The 14,297-nt window shown below is 38.1% G+C and overlaps 2 protein-coding genes across 2 annotated transcripts; both read right to left on the bottom strand.

Annotated features, from left to right (window-relative positions):
- Positions 1–7,793: 7,793 nt before the first annotated feature.
- Positions 7,794–8,645, bottom strand: LOC111227301 (myeloid-associated differentiation marker-like). Its single transcript, XM_022752731.1, has one exon. It carries the CDS (start codon positions 8,643–8,645, stop codon positions 7,794–7,796), a length of 852 nt encoding a protein of 283 aa, XP_022608452.1.
- Positions 8,646–9,696: 1,051 nt separating this feature from the next.
- LOC111227185 (myeloid-associated differentiation marker homolog) lies at positions 9,697–12,559 on the bottom strand. The gene is made up of 2 exons (XM_022752612.1): positions 12,133–12,559; positions 9,697–11,511 (listed from the first exon to the last, which is right to left on the bottom strand). The coding sequence occupies exons 1-2, from the start codon at positions 12,397–12,399 to the stop codon at positions 10,921–10,923; spliced, it is 858 nt and encodes a 285-aa protein (XP_022608333.1). The 5' UTR covers positions 12,400–12,559; the 3' UTR covers positions 9,697–10,920.
- Between the last annotated feature and the right edge of the window lie 1,738 nt (positions 12,560–14,297).

Genomic DNA, 14,297 nt, shown 5'->3' with positions numbered 1-14,297 from the left:
CCTCTCTGTGGGCAAGTGCGCTGAGATCATATCAGAGTGGTGTCAGTCACCGATTTCGTCCGGTAATAGGTAATAGAAATGCAACTTATATATGTGTGGTTGTTGTGGCCCAGAGGAGCGCTCAACCAAGCTGAATCAATACACCTCTGATCATCAAGAAGATACAGAAAAGTGTATTATATATATGTGTGTGTGTGTGTGTGTGTGTGTGTGTGTGTGTGTGGAGGGGAGGGTTGATTGAAAGAGAAAGAAAAAAGAAAGAAATTAATGAGTTGATGTCCAAAGTGGCGACTCAGTGGCCGACGCTGTGTGTTGAAGTCAGAAGATAAAATAATCTAAAAAGTGGTCACGGACAGAATACTAACAATCAATCAGTCTGTATGTGTGTGTGTGTGTGTGTGTGTGTGTGTGAGAGAGAGTCTTTTATGCTTATTAGCAACAATTTACAGTATTTGAGACTAACTGGTTGGGTTAGGGTTATAAGATAAGTTTTAAGACTGGTGATGTCTTTTTTAATAATTACTCAGTGCAGTTGTATGGTTCTTTTCAGTATAAACAGATGAAGATATTTTTTGGTGTACGGTGCAGCATTAACTAACTAACTCTGTTTCTTTTTCTGTAAGGTTTTATGGTTTTAAGTTAAATTAACTAAAGTTTTCCATGTAATATGCTTATTGTTTACGGCAACCAGTTTCCTAATTCAATTTAGCCGGGTTTAAAGTAAATTGTGCTTGGGTTAGTCTCCACACAGACATCAGATGGAGCTATTGACTGTGCTGGACTTTACATGCAGGGAGGCACTGTGGGCTCCAGACCATCTGTTGCAGCACTCCTTGTTCTTCATGTAGCTGAAGATAGTTCTTTATGACTCTAGCTGTATGTTTGGGCTTGTCATGCTGCAGAGTGAATTTGATCAGATGCCATCCTGAGTGTGTTGTATGATGGATAAGAATCTTAAGTGTCTAAAACTTTAGAAGTACCGTATTTTTTTCTCCAGTGTAAGTCCCCCACTATTCCCATCACCCTGCACACTGTTGGTTCCTTTTTCCCTATGGGCAAATCAGAGGAGTTAATTAAGGAAGACTGAGGCTTTATTTTATTGTCAAAGTAAACCAATTTGACAATCATAATTAACACAATCTTTTAGAGTGGTTACTGGATGAATGAACCACAGATTTTCCAAAAAAAAAAACATTATTTAGCATTTATCCAACATTTAGCTGTTATGGACGAAACAGTGTCAGTCCGTATTCAAACAAAGTGGAAGGAGCTCAAAATAGGCTGACCACTCCTGAAGTCAAGTGTATTTGAGAGAAAACTGTTAAAAGAAATCAGTGGCGTAGTGGAAATCTTGTCCTGTTTGTTGGAAAATTTGTTGTTGTACTAACTCGCTCTGAGTGCCACCCTGTTTAGATCAAATTTATAAAAAATAAACATAAATAAATAAGAATGATGATTATTATAAAACTGAGTATAATGGAACTTGTAAAATGGTATATACAAGCCTTTGCCCCTAAGGTGAGTAAACATCTCAGAGAGCTGGGGTAAATACTGCTGTCCTTAAATCTACTGTCAGAAGAAGTCATGTCCCTAAAGGTTTGTCTGATTTAGACCTAAGATACAGAGGTTAGTGTCGTATACCAGCTGGTAGGATGGGAGAGCAGCAGAAGTAGCACTTGAGAGCTGGAATTGATCGTTGCTTAACTCAAAACAGAAATTGTGCAATCATAGCTTAGTAACCATAACTCTTGGCAGACCTGTCAAGCTTTGGGTTTCTCTACAAATGACATGGGACTCTAATGAAAGAGATGCTTCATATCTCAGGCGTTTGTAGAATGGTGCCTTTTTTTTTTTTAGCCTTTCCAAAACCAAAAATCAGAGCAAACGTGTAAGGAATAGATTAAACAGTTTGTTTCTCTGCTTTAATATTATATATAAACATTAGCATGACCTGCTAACTAGTTTAGTATGTGGTCTACAGTAGAAACCTATTTCCAAGCATAACGGTAGTAGTTTCCTGCTCTTTACTTGGTTTACTTTCCAGAAAGTCAGATATTTAGCTAAATCCTTTTCTCTCCTTTTCTCTTGTAGCCAACAATTAAAGCATATCTGACAATACCAACACGGAATCATAACTCTAAGGTCTTGGTTGCCTGTCCAAGTACTGTGAGCACATATTCTGAGCATTGTAATATTGTACTATGATACTAGGCCTCTTCTGCATTTTGTCCCTGAACATGTAGCATTAGCCTCAGTCAGCCATAATCACTTTAAATTGAACCAGTAGGAAACATTAAAATATCAGCTGGATACTTTTTATCTAACTGATTAAAAGTGTCAGCTTACATTAGCTAGCAAAAAGAAAAAAATATTTCATCTGACAATATCTGTGGTTTTTGACTAAAAATGAAAAGGCTGCTATTGTTTATGTGTGTATGAATCAGGGCCCCGCTGTTTAGAAAATTACCAAGAATTTCACATCTGTGACTTTTATCATTGTAAAGTGCATATGTACCATGTTAGGATAGACAGGTCTTGCAACAGTAGCTATAAGTGAACTATCAATGATTTCTGCAACAATCTGTACATGTCACCTGTACATTTGTTGTTGCCATCATATTCTTTGTAAAGCTTTTTGTAATAATGTTGGTTTTAAAAAGCGCTGTATTGTACTATGCTGGCACCAAACCTGCGGGATACAAGAATGTATTCATTTCCTTCCTTGATTTATTTCTTGTACAGCACAAACACTGTGAAATCGGTGGAAAATGTTTCTGTGGAGAAGCACAAACGTAAAATGACTAAAAATAACTTTGTGAATAAGCCTTGCTTTATAAATCATCTTTCATTTAGAGGGAGACTGAGAAAATTAAACAGCTCAGTTGAAGTGACAGTGAATAATTGAGGCTGTGACACTGGTCAGGTTCTATTTTTCAAAGTGCGGAAATTAAAATACAGTGTGAATATCATACATAGACTATGTACATATAATCAAACCTGAGTCATAATTTGTAGATTTACATAAAAATTGTTCTGACTGACTAATTATGAGTCAGTAAAGTCACTAAAGTCTCATTCCAGGCAAGTTGCATCACTGTAAATGTGTTTTTAATTAAGACGTTTAAACATTTCAGTTGGATGTCTGTGCTGATGAAAGGAAAAGTGGGTCCCCTAGTATTAGTATTTTATAAGCATAGTTAAAGTGAATGGGGATTTAAGATTTAATGATTTGTTCTTAATCAAGATGACCATTTGGTCCAATGTGTTATGTCACATGTTACATCTGGTGACATGATCTATGATATGACTGTTTTACATAATGTCAGGGTGTCTTTTCACCTGTTGAAGCTCAATAGTGTGTTTAGTAGTGTGTTTAATAAAGACACAAAAGATTGTAATTGTTGCTTAGGGACACAGTGTTTGTCTATATTTGTGACTAAGATGAAGATCAGATCACATGCTTTGACCAATCATCAATTAAACAAAACCTGGTCCTTCCAGAGGGTTCACCTACTTTTTCTTGTCATTGTAAACTAATTATTGCGAGAGATGACGGCCAAGTAGCTGTATCCAAATAAAGCCCACTGATAATGTGACGCTGGGCCATATATAAGGATAACAGAGTTAGCTTGATTTAATTGTTGATGGTTTGACACAGGCCTGGGTTTTTCTGTTCTTCAAAGCCAGCTCAAAAAGTCTGTGGCGGGCTGCTCTCAGAGCAGAAAATCCTGAACTTAAACCTAAAGTACAACCTTGTTTACACTTGGGTGTTACATGACAAAGACTATTCATGGTCAACCCCATCAATTAACTAGTTTTCATATATACACTATAGTAGTGCTCTCCCTTAGAGAGTTGTAATAATTGTTTTAAAAGAGAACCTGTAGCTTATTCAGAAGTAGTTTCTTCTTGAATAATTATTGCAAATAAAGGTTCTTTATAAAGATTAAAAATAACAATACTTAGTGAAAATAAAAAATATAATAAAATGGCACTGTTGGGGTTTTACACAATGAGACAGTAAATAAAGTCCAACAGAATAGTCAGATAAAACAAAAAACAGGTGTATTCACGTTATCTGAGTTCTGCAGTGGTACATGGTGCGCTGACCAACGTGGAACAAGACCCTTGTTTTTTTTTTTTGTTTTTTTTTTTTTGCTGTAGTGAATGAGCCTTAAGGCAGCTAATTAAAAAAAATTAGGCTATTTGGACAATAAACTATATTGTAAATGAACTTAACATGCACAGTGCAAACATGCAGGCATGCAAATATTTTTCAAATATATAAGACATATTGATTCTTTTCCTCTGACACATGTGAAGTAATTTTGTCTAATTCATGGTGATTCATTCTCACGATGTCCTCCTCCAGCCCCAGAAGGGGTTGAGACTCTCTGATTGCTGCACAGTTGAATCAAAGGCCACTAATCAGAGTAGAAGTTTAATTGGAGATAATGACAACAAAAAAGGAAACAGAGTAGGTGTGAATCCGAGTGACTCATACACTGTTACCCCTTACAACTCTGGTTATCTGTTGGGCTCAGCTCAGTGGATCACAGCATGCGGCTGGACAAGGATATTGAAAGATGGCTCAGACTTCAGGGACATGTATGTCATTAAACCCTGGTCCTTATGTGTCAGTGTCAGTGATTTTCATACAGGGGTTGCTCACACACACATATTCACAAAGACCTGAGGAGACTTTTAAAATGAGTCAGACGATTTTTGGTAATAAAAACCAGGAAGTTATCTATATCTATATATAAAGCAAGGTGTTATGTTTGTTGCTGATAACATAACACAAAGTAATTCACTCAGGTTTCTACTTTGTAAAAATCAACTATGTAAATTCAGTATGATAAATTGGTATAAACCGAAGGAATTGAGGAATGTTTGTTACTTTTTAATTAATCAGTAATGTCCTTGATTCAGCTGGAAATCTAAATCTTAGATCTTATCTGTCCTTGGTTTTAACTTGGTTTTAACTGCATTATTGAATTTGAGATGCTAAAGTTTCAAAACTTTTGACATGTAAAACAATGTTAATTTCGACAATCAAGTTAGAGGTAAAACAAATTTAGAGATTGATGAAATACCTTTAACTTGATTTGTCTTAAAACATTCAAAAGAAAAGTTGTAAAAGTGAAGTGTTGCCAAGAAAGTGCTGCTTTACATAATTTATTGAATTTAAACTACACTTAATGATAGACCCAGATCTGCTTTTCTCCACTGATAGTACTTCATGATTGTCCTTGTCAGCCAGCGCCCCCACTAGTTTTCGGTTAGTCACTGTTCAGATAACGCAGTCAGCAGAGGCTGGAGAAATGACATTGATGTGATTAACATGCTGCACCTTTTTCCATAGACAGCACTTCCCACTGTTGGTCTTGGATAGCCTTGGTTACAGTGGTTTTGAGTCTGGAATATAATGTGTGACAGCAAAAAAGTGTGAAAAATATAAGGTTAATATGTATAATATGTAAAGTATGTATAATATAAGTATAATGTACTGTGTGCAAAGCTTAAAAAAATCTTTGTTTGACATGGCACTATTTCCATGGACTATATAGCTTAGTTTTATGTAGAATTTTTCACCTTAAGTGGACGATTCAATGTCAAGTACACCAACTGTAATCCAAATCAAAGCAGACCCTGTTGTCTTCAATTTGCTGCCCTCCTCTGACACATACGGACTCCTTACTTAAACCTGGTCCGTCTTTCTGACAGACTGACATGAGAAGAAAAGCAAAATTTCCACGCTTCACTTACTCTATTTGACCCTAGTTCACTCACACAGATTGGTGTACCAGGTAGCACAATAGCTGTAGGATTACAAGTGAGACTTTGGTGACATCCTTTTTATCCTTTTCAACTTCATAAACAGCAGCTGCTTGTTGATTAAAGGATTTGCTTTTTCACTTTTCCCACACATCCTTCCAAAGTGTGAAAATCTCTGGCTGTCTCTCCTCTCTCCCTGTCTCTGCCTCTATCTCATCAATCTCCCTGTCCGCCTTTTTCTTCTCTCTTTCACTTGCGCTTCTCCCTCTTGTTCCCTCTACCATCACATCTAATCTTTCATTGGCTCCTCTGTTTGCCTGTCACTGCTCTGCATTCACAACATTTATCTGTTGTCAGTGCCTTACACTGATTGAACTTATCACAAAATGCAGTAGAGGACTTTTATGCTACTAGAAGAGCCTTTGTTTGGTTTAGTCTTTCATATCTTGCCACAGGCAGTAAATGAGTCACTTCTCTTGTTTGTGAGGGTCCTAAAAGCTGAGTAGTTTTTTGAGTAGTGACAATTTTTCTGCCCATGCAGTACAAGGACAAAACAATATTAACTGATAACAATGGCTGAAATGTCTGATTTTCAGCCTTTAGCTATTATGACACCAGTGAGCTGTTTTGAACCCAAGGTACAGAACTACACTGTAAACATACTTTGTCCTTTAGATGTGACAATGACAATTATTGCCAATTAGCTGTATTATGTTTTTCATTGCCAAAATAGGCTACTATGATTTAATTACATAATTTTTGGGTGTGAAAATGTAAAATGTAATTTGTAACAAATTTACATTAACCAAAGTACATGTTTCTCTCTTGTTTCCACAAATTGAAACGTACACGTTTTTAATCATGAAGTGAATCCATTCAAGCACATTTTAACATATCTTTGTGTCAAAAAAACAAAAACACATGTTATCCCTGAGCTGATGCACTATGTGTTAAAATTTAACACGTGATGTTTTTAACACATCTGTGTTACACAAGAGTGCAAAGGAATAGTTTGACATTTTGGGAAATCTTCTCATTTACCTTCTTGCTGAGAGTTACATGAGAAAATTGATACTACTCTCATGACTGTAAACATGAAGTTGCAGCCAGCAGCTGGTTATCTTAGCTTAGCATAAACACTGGAAAAATGGGGATACAGCTAGCCTGGCCCAAAGGTAACAAACATCCAGCTACCAGCATCTCTAAAGTTCACTGTGCCAGGCCAATAAATTATTCTGTAGCCCCCATAAGACAACAATGTGCTTTTTTTTGTAAAACATCATATAATGCCTTAACTAACGTGCTTTAGGGGTCCTTGTTGGCAGATTTAGTTTTCTTTGGACTGGGTCAGGCTAGCCTCTTCCCCCTGTTTCCAGTCTTTGTGCTATGCTAAGCTAACCAGCTGCTGGCCCCAGCTATATATTTCCCATACAAACATGAGAGAGGCATCAGTCTCTACATATTCCTCAGCAAGAAAGTGAAAAAAGTGTATGTCCCAAAATGTTGAAGTATTGCTTTATTTAGCAAGTTGGAGCACCCACAAGTGAAAAGATGAGACGCATGAATGTGGAAACACACTTGGATTCACTTGTGGCATAATTTGACTGTCACACTGTAATAAACTAAAGTAAGAGCTCAGTATTATTACCCGCACTGTTTGATCACTCAATGTATCAGGATCCAAAGTTCTACCAGGCTATTTTTTATTTTTATGACAGTGATACTACAGATTTAATCATTAACTAACTCTACTTCTTTGTACATATTATATTGGGCACCCAACATTTCAATGTTGTAAGTATTCATGTTTGATGAGCAACATTTGCAGAATATATTTTGGAGTCAGCATCATGTCTAAAACAACAACAAAATAAATCTTTAAAGAAAAGGCTTAAAGTTAACAGAATGGCCTATAGGCACAATATAAAACAGAGACCCTGTCCAAAACCAGCCTGTTCACTTTGATTCAAACACATTTTGTTTTCAGTTCATGTTAGTTTTGATAAGCAGTATTTTCACTGGTTACTGACAAAGAACACAAGGTGTATGGAGTAGACAGAGTCCAGAGTGTAAACAATGAAGTTGAAGATGGTCATGAAGGTGACCATCACTAATTTATCCCAGGGACAAAGGTGGCCACAGTTATTAGGTCTCTTATTGTTGGAGAAACTGTACAGTGGCCATATCACCATAGCTGTCGAATACATCACTGCTGCCAAAATGTTATAAACAATAACCAGTTTGTCAAAGGAGAATGGAATAGAGGTCAGCTGTCCAATGGTGAGCAGGATTATGATGATGCAAAAGATGAAACACAAGGAGTACACGGCCACGCACCACTGCAGTCCCGGGGAGCCGACATACTGCTGTCTCTCCAGGGACATGAAGATGAGACAGGCGAGGAAGGTCTCCAGTATCTTCATTATACCGGGCAATGTGGAGAGAAACCCGCTGTTCTGTCCACTCGGGCGAAGGCGTGTCAGGGCCACCTCACCTGCATACACCCCGAAACAGAGCCAGGACATCACAGATGCACCAATCTCGCGGTGGCAGGTGTTGCAGGTGAAAAAGGTGGGGTAGATGATGGAGGTGGCCAAGCACATGAGGCTCGACAGTATAGCAAAGGCAGCGGTGGAGTCATCCCAGGCGAAAGGTAACTTGGCGCTGACAGTTGTAAACTCCAGGATAAGAATGAGAAGGGTGAAGAAGAAGCAGAAGACCCAGGTGAACATGCACCACGCCCAGTAGGGAGATGAGCTGTAGCCCACCGTCGCCACAAGGCTAAAGCACATACAAGTGAGGATGGCTGCCAATATTCGAATGATGCCCACAGGCTGGGTGAGTGACCACAAATTCAAGTGGATCATGGCTGGATTGGATGAGTCTCTTTGACCTAAAAAAAAGTTGTGTTGTTTTCTTTTCACTTCAGTTTATTCTACGCTGTCCATCTCTCAGTGCAGCAAGGCTTTAGCTTCTAAACCAGATCCTTTTGAAGAAATCCATGCAGACAAGAGCCTGGGTAGGTGTGTTCTTTGAAACTGAAACTCAAGTATGGTGAGGTATATTCAAACAGAGCATCCCAAGCTTATCGGTGTAGTTTATGGCATCTGTTTCTCTCTACTGATTGGATAGTGGTTGGGTGTTATCATGATCATCTCACGCCACACACTGGACTCTGGTCCTCAGTGCAAGCCCAGTTCAGAAGCTAATCTCCAATAATGATGGGTGTAGGTCACATCCTAAGGAATATTGCTCTTATCCTGTCCTTGAGATCACTTGATTTATTGTTTCTGGTGGGAGAAATGGGAGCATTTGGATTATTTTTAGGCATTTTATGGAGTAAAGTTGCATAGTGAGCCAGCTTTTCCCCTTCCGGCAGATGGCATCCGTCTTCAGGGACCATATGCCATCTACCAGCTCTTTGACATTTGCAGTGAAATGCTGCGTATTTTTTTTTATCAGTCAGTGGTGGCCAGTGTACTCTTTTATGCTCTTAGTTTTGCTGGGCCGCAACATGTCCGACATGAACACAAAGAGACCGGACAAGCTGGTCAAAAGGTCTGGGTCTGTGCTTGGCAGGCGTCTGGACTCACTCAGGACTGTTGTGGAGAGATGCATGCAATGTAAGATGGAGGCCATCATTTCTATTATTATTATTATTATTATTATTATCATTATTATTTTTTATTATTATTATTATCAGTAATGAGCTAATGGACACATGAATGTCTCCTAGAGGATAAATAAAGTATCTTATCTATCTATCTATCTATCTATCTATCTATCTATCTATCTATCTATCTATCTATCTATCTATCTATCTATCTATCTATCTATCTATCTATCTCAAACCATTTTTATAATCTGCATTCACAAAAAACAGACCAACAAGTAGAGCAAGATGTTGTATTTGTAGTGTATTTACTCTTGCATTGTGAACAAACAGTACGTCATTACATATAGTGTTTACACTGCACACAACCAAAAGCAATTTGTTCTTCACTTTTCAGTCTCTTCCTCCTCTCCCCTCTCTTTTTCTCTCTTTATTTGTGTTTAAAGAATTGTTTTAATATCCACTCCTTAGTTCTTGGTTCTTCCCATTTTTCACTTTTGTGCAGAGCAGGAATTCCTGGACCAGTCAAAGGTTATGTAACTCCCAAGAATGCACATGGTTATCACTGACATCATGATATCATTAGGATAAGGAAAGCAGATTTAAATCCTGACAGATTGCTCACTTTTGTTATATTGTTTGAAAAAGACACAACATATAAACATATAAATGTGTAAACCACCTCTACTCTTTCTTTTCCATTTATTCAGTTAATTATCTTGTGTATGAAATGTAAAAAAAATAATTTTTTTTAAATAACTGCAAGTCACAACTTCCCAGAGCCCAAGATGAGATCATCGGAATGTCCTGTTTTGTTCCACCAAAAGTAATAAATCCAAGGATATACAGTGTGTAGTGATAAATGACAAAGATAAATAGCAAATCTTCTCACATTTTGCCTGAAAAAAACAATAAAATGATTAATCAATTATCAAAATAGTTTCTGATAATTATATGTATTCTCTTATATGCTTGATTAACACACTAATCTTTTCAGCTCTATGTCATGCACATATGTTCTTACTGTGGTTTTGCAGTTGCTATTGACAGAAAATATAGATGGCAGGTATGTTTCCCTCCCTCTCTGTCTTTTCCTTTTTCTCTCTCTCGTTGCCCATTATAGAAAAATGGGAGTGGAGACTGAAACCAATAGCTGCTGTGAGTGTGTCAGGGTATGCACACTGTGACACACCTTTACAACATCCTTTGAGATGCACAGGGTGGGTCCCACTGTACCTAATTAACCATTAACCAGAATTCTTAACCATTAAACATATTAATTTAATATGTTACTGAGGTGCTGAAACACCATAACCTCAAACTTATGAATGAAATATAACAAATTTCAAATGCTGAAACTGAGATAAAAACTGGACACAGCGATAGTTTTTTCATGTCATCATCATGACAAAAAGAAGTTTTCTATCATGGTTGGTACAAAAACGAAATTGAAATAAAATTTGTTATAAAAATAGTCATGTTCAATCTTCGAGATATAAGACTGCCAAAAATGGAGGAACATTTGTAACCTATGTTCTGCTGACGAAGAAGACCAGTCTAAAAGAGTAAACTGTATCTACAATGTAAGCAACGAGGTTAACACAGGTCATGAAAGAGATGACCACTAAATTATTCCACGGACAAGTAACCACTTTTGAGCAGTAGCTGGGTCTGGGGTTGTTCTTGAAGCTGTACAACGGCCAGATAACCACAGCTGTGATGTACATTAACACTGCCAACACGTTGCAGAATATCAGAACTTTGTCAAACGGTGCCGGGAAGAGAGACAGAAGGCGGCAGATAGTAAAAATAATGACAAGGGTTGCAAAAATGAAGCAGATAGAGTAGACGGCGACACACCATTGGAGTCCTGGAAACCTTGAGAACGCAGTGTAGTCCAAGCAAATGAAGATGATGCAAGCCACGAAGGCCTCCAGTACCTTGAGGAGGCCTGGCACTGTGGATAGAAAACCACTGATCTCACCGGTTTTGGCCCGGGTCAGACCAACCTCAATGGCGTACAGGATGAAGGCCAGACAGGAAGTAACAGTGGCACCAATTTGTCTACCGCAGCTAGGGCAAGTGAAGAAGATCGGATAGATGATGGACGCTGCCAGTACCTGAATGAGAGAAACATCACGTCTGAAATGAATCCTAAATTCTAAATCCTGTAAAGTAAGAGTTCATTTTACTTTTTTCTTGTGCAGCAGTCACATATGAACCATGTTATGGATACATTTGAGAACCATTTGTATTAATCTTTGAGCAGCAGTAAATATGCATATAGATAATGTCCTAATGTCAAAGTCACTCAAACATGTATGGGCCTGCTAAAGCTTATTAATTTAATATGTTGTTGAAATGTTTATGGTGGAAAAGAAATTTTCTATTTTTTCATCAAATTCTATGGTTGTGAAAAAAAAGCATGGACCCAATGAAACCTCTTACAATTTCAAGCATGTCAGCATAACAACTACATCATTGAATTTTGTAGTGTTGTGGAGTTGGTGGCATCGGGTACTTTTTTTTAAAAATCAAAACTGACAAACTGTATTAGTTCATTTATTTTGGTTCCTCATATGTTTATTTACTTCTGCAAAATCTAGACTTTGATATTGCCAGTGACAGTAATGTTCAGTGACAGTGACTAGTCACTAATATACTTGACCAACAAGCTGTGACAAATGTATCATGACAATATCTGCAGATAAAGACAAAAAACAGTGAAAAATATCACACACCATTAGAGTAGCCAACATGGCAAAAGCTGTGGTGAAGTCATCCCAGGAGATAGGCAGCTTGGCGTTGAGACTGGTGAATTCCATGAAGAGTATGAGGAGGGTAACGCAGAAGCAGAAGCACCAGGTAAACATGCACCACGTCCAAAAGGAGTCGGTGCTGTGACCCACCGACGCCACCAAGCTGAAGGAGATACAGGTGAAGATCACCTCCAGTATCCGCACGATGCCCACAGGCACCGTCAGTGTCCTGAAGTCCAGCGTAACCATGGTGCTTGTAACCCTGTGGTCAGTTTTCTGTGCTCCTGGATAGATGGTCAACTGATCTCTCACCTTTTCACCAGTGTGTCTCCCCTGTCCTTACTGATTTGATATTTTTTCTTGTATATAATGTAATAGTAATATGTAATAATTTCCTTCCTAGCCCCTCATCCTGTTAGTTCTTCTTGCATGTGACGGACAGAAAAAGAGGGGAATTTGATACTTCTGGTCACTCCCTTGCCTTATCAGTCCTTCCTCAAATGGCCACCAGTTATATGGAGTGTTTGTGAAGGGAGGCAGCGGCCTGTTTTTCACTTCCATTTGCCTTTCAGTTGCAAAAGGCTTGGGTTTTAAGAGGTTAATAAAAGAATTGTGATGTTATTAAAGCAGTTGTGTAAAACAGGAACCACACCTTTTGACAAAGGACTCACTTCACTCTATTGCTCATCAATTATGTTTGGTTAGTTCACGGCTTGCCTACTCATCAGTAGTTTAAACATGTAAATGTGTTACAAGAAGCGTAGGAGGAATTAGGCCGAACTACTGCAGTAAAAAGAGGAGGTGTGAGGGAATGGAGGGAAAGGAGTAAGGGAGCATTTGGAGATAATTCTGAACACTGGATAGAAAAAATGCAGGTGTGAGACACACACACAAGAAACAAAATCCAAGATTTAAGATATAGATTTTAGCTTTATGGCATAGACTCGTCAACTAAGGGCTATAAGTTATACTGGCCACTGCTACTGACTGCCAACTTTTAATTTTACACACACAGCACCAGATTTTCTCTTGCTTACCTTTGAATGACCTATTGAACCTCTCAATGTGAAACACATCCATTAAGGGTCAGGCCTTTATCTCAGACAGAATAACTGGCTTGTGTCAAAGCATATAATGGAGACTACAAGATTAAACAAGTCCTACATGATCTCTTTAATTGCCAACAAATATAACAAGTAATTGGAAAACCTGAAAGAGACAGAGCATGACTTAACTGTTGTCCCTGTACTGTATGACTGTATAAATATATACTGTATAAAAGATAGTATGAATGAACTTGACATGTGTGCTTATCATTGTTAAGTATATGCACACAGCAACATTTTTTTGTATCTTGCAGGCTTTATCCTTCCCTTTAATATATGAGAAACTACACTCACTGTTATACTAGCTCCCCTCCGTCTGCTCACCCAACCCCACCCATATGTTCTTATCAGGGGGAAAAAAATCTCTTGTCCAAGGGTGTTAGGTCATTAGAAGCGTGGCTGTTTCATTCTTGCTCCGTTTTAATTCCAAGTGGTAATGCTTTACTTACAGCCCACACATTACAGTTATTCAGTGTGTACAACACGTGTCAATGAAATACTTTTTGCAATACTGGGGCCAAAATGAAGTGATTTGTATATTAAAAAGAAAATACATTCATACTGACAAAGACACATTTTTGTCATCCTCATCACCTGTATTTGAACCTCAGAATGGATTGTGACTGATGGTCTGGCTATTCAGCCCCCTTCCCCGCCTCTATACCTCCTTTGTCTCTCCTTTATGATCACTACCAGCTTATCTTTTCCTCTCAGCACACCGTTTATTATACCAACACTCATGTGGAAAGTACACTGTGGAATGAAAGACTGAAGACACAAAGAACACATATAACAAGGTATAGACAGACAGAGGGGCCACCTGGCTGTGTTCTTGAGGGAAGTGGTTATTGGGGGGCACGGTACATGTCTATAAAATTTAAATGAAGATGTATCAGTAAGTTGCATGTGTGAGTGCTAGATATGAGAGCAGAGAGCTTGAGTGCTGTCTATCCAGGTGAGAGGGGTTGGGTTTTCTACTGTTAATTTCTTTAGTGAAAAGATTTTCTATTCTATAAATTCTTATGTGATATTTTGTCAGTG

Source organism: Seriola dumerili, unplaced genomic scaffold, assembly GCF_002260705.1.
Source record: "Seriola dumerili isolate Sdu_G_001 unplaced genomic scaffold, Sdu_1.0 BDQW01000169.1, whole genome shotgun sequence".
NCBI classification, from domain to species: Eukaryota; Metazoa; Chordata; class Actinopteri; order Carangiformes; family Carangidae; genus Seriola; species Seriola dumerili.
The sequence above is the reverse complement of the archived record's forward strand: the minus strand, read 5'-3'. Positions and strand labels throughout refer to the sequence as shown.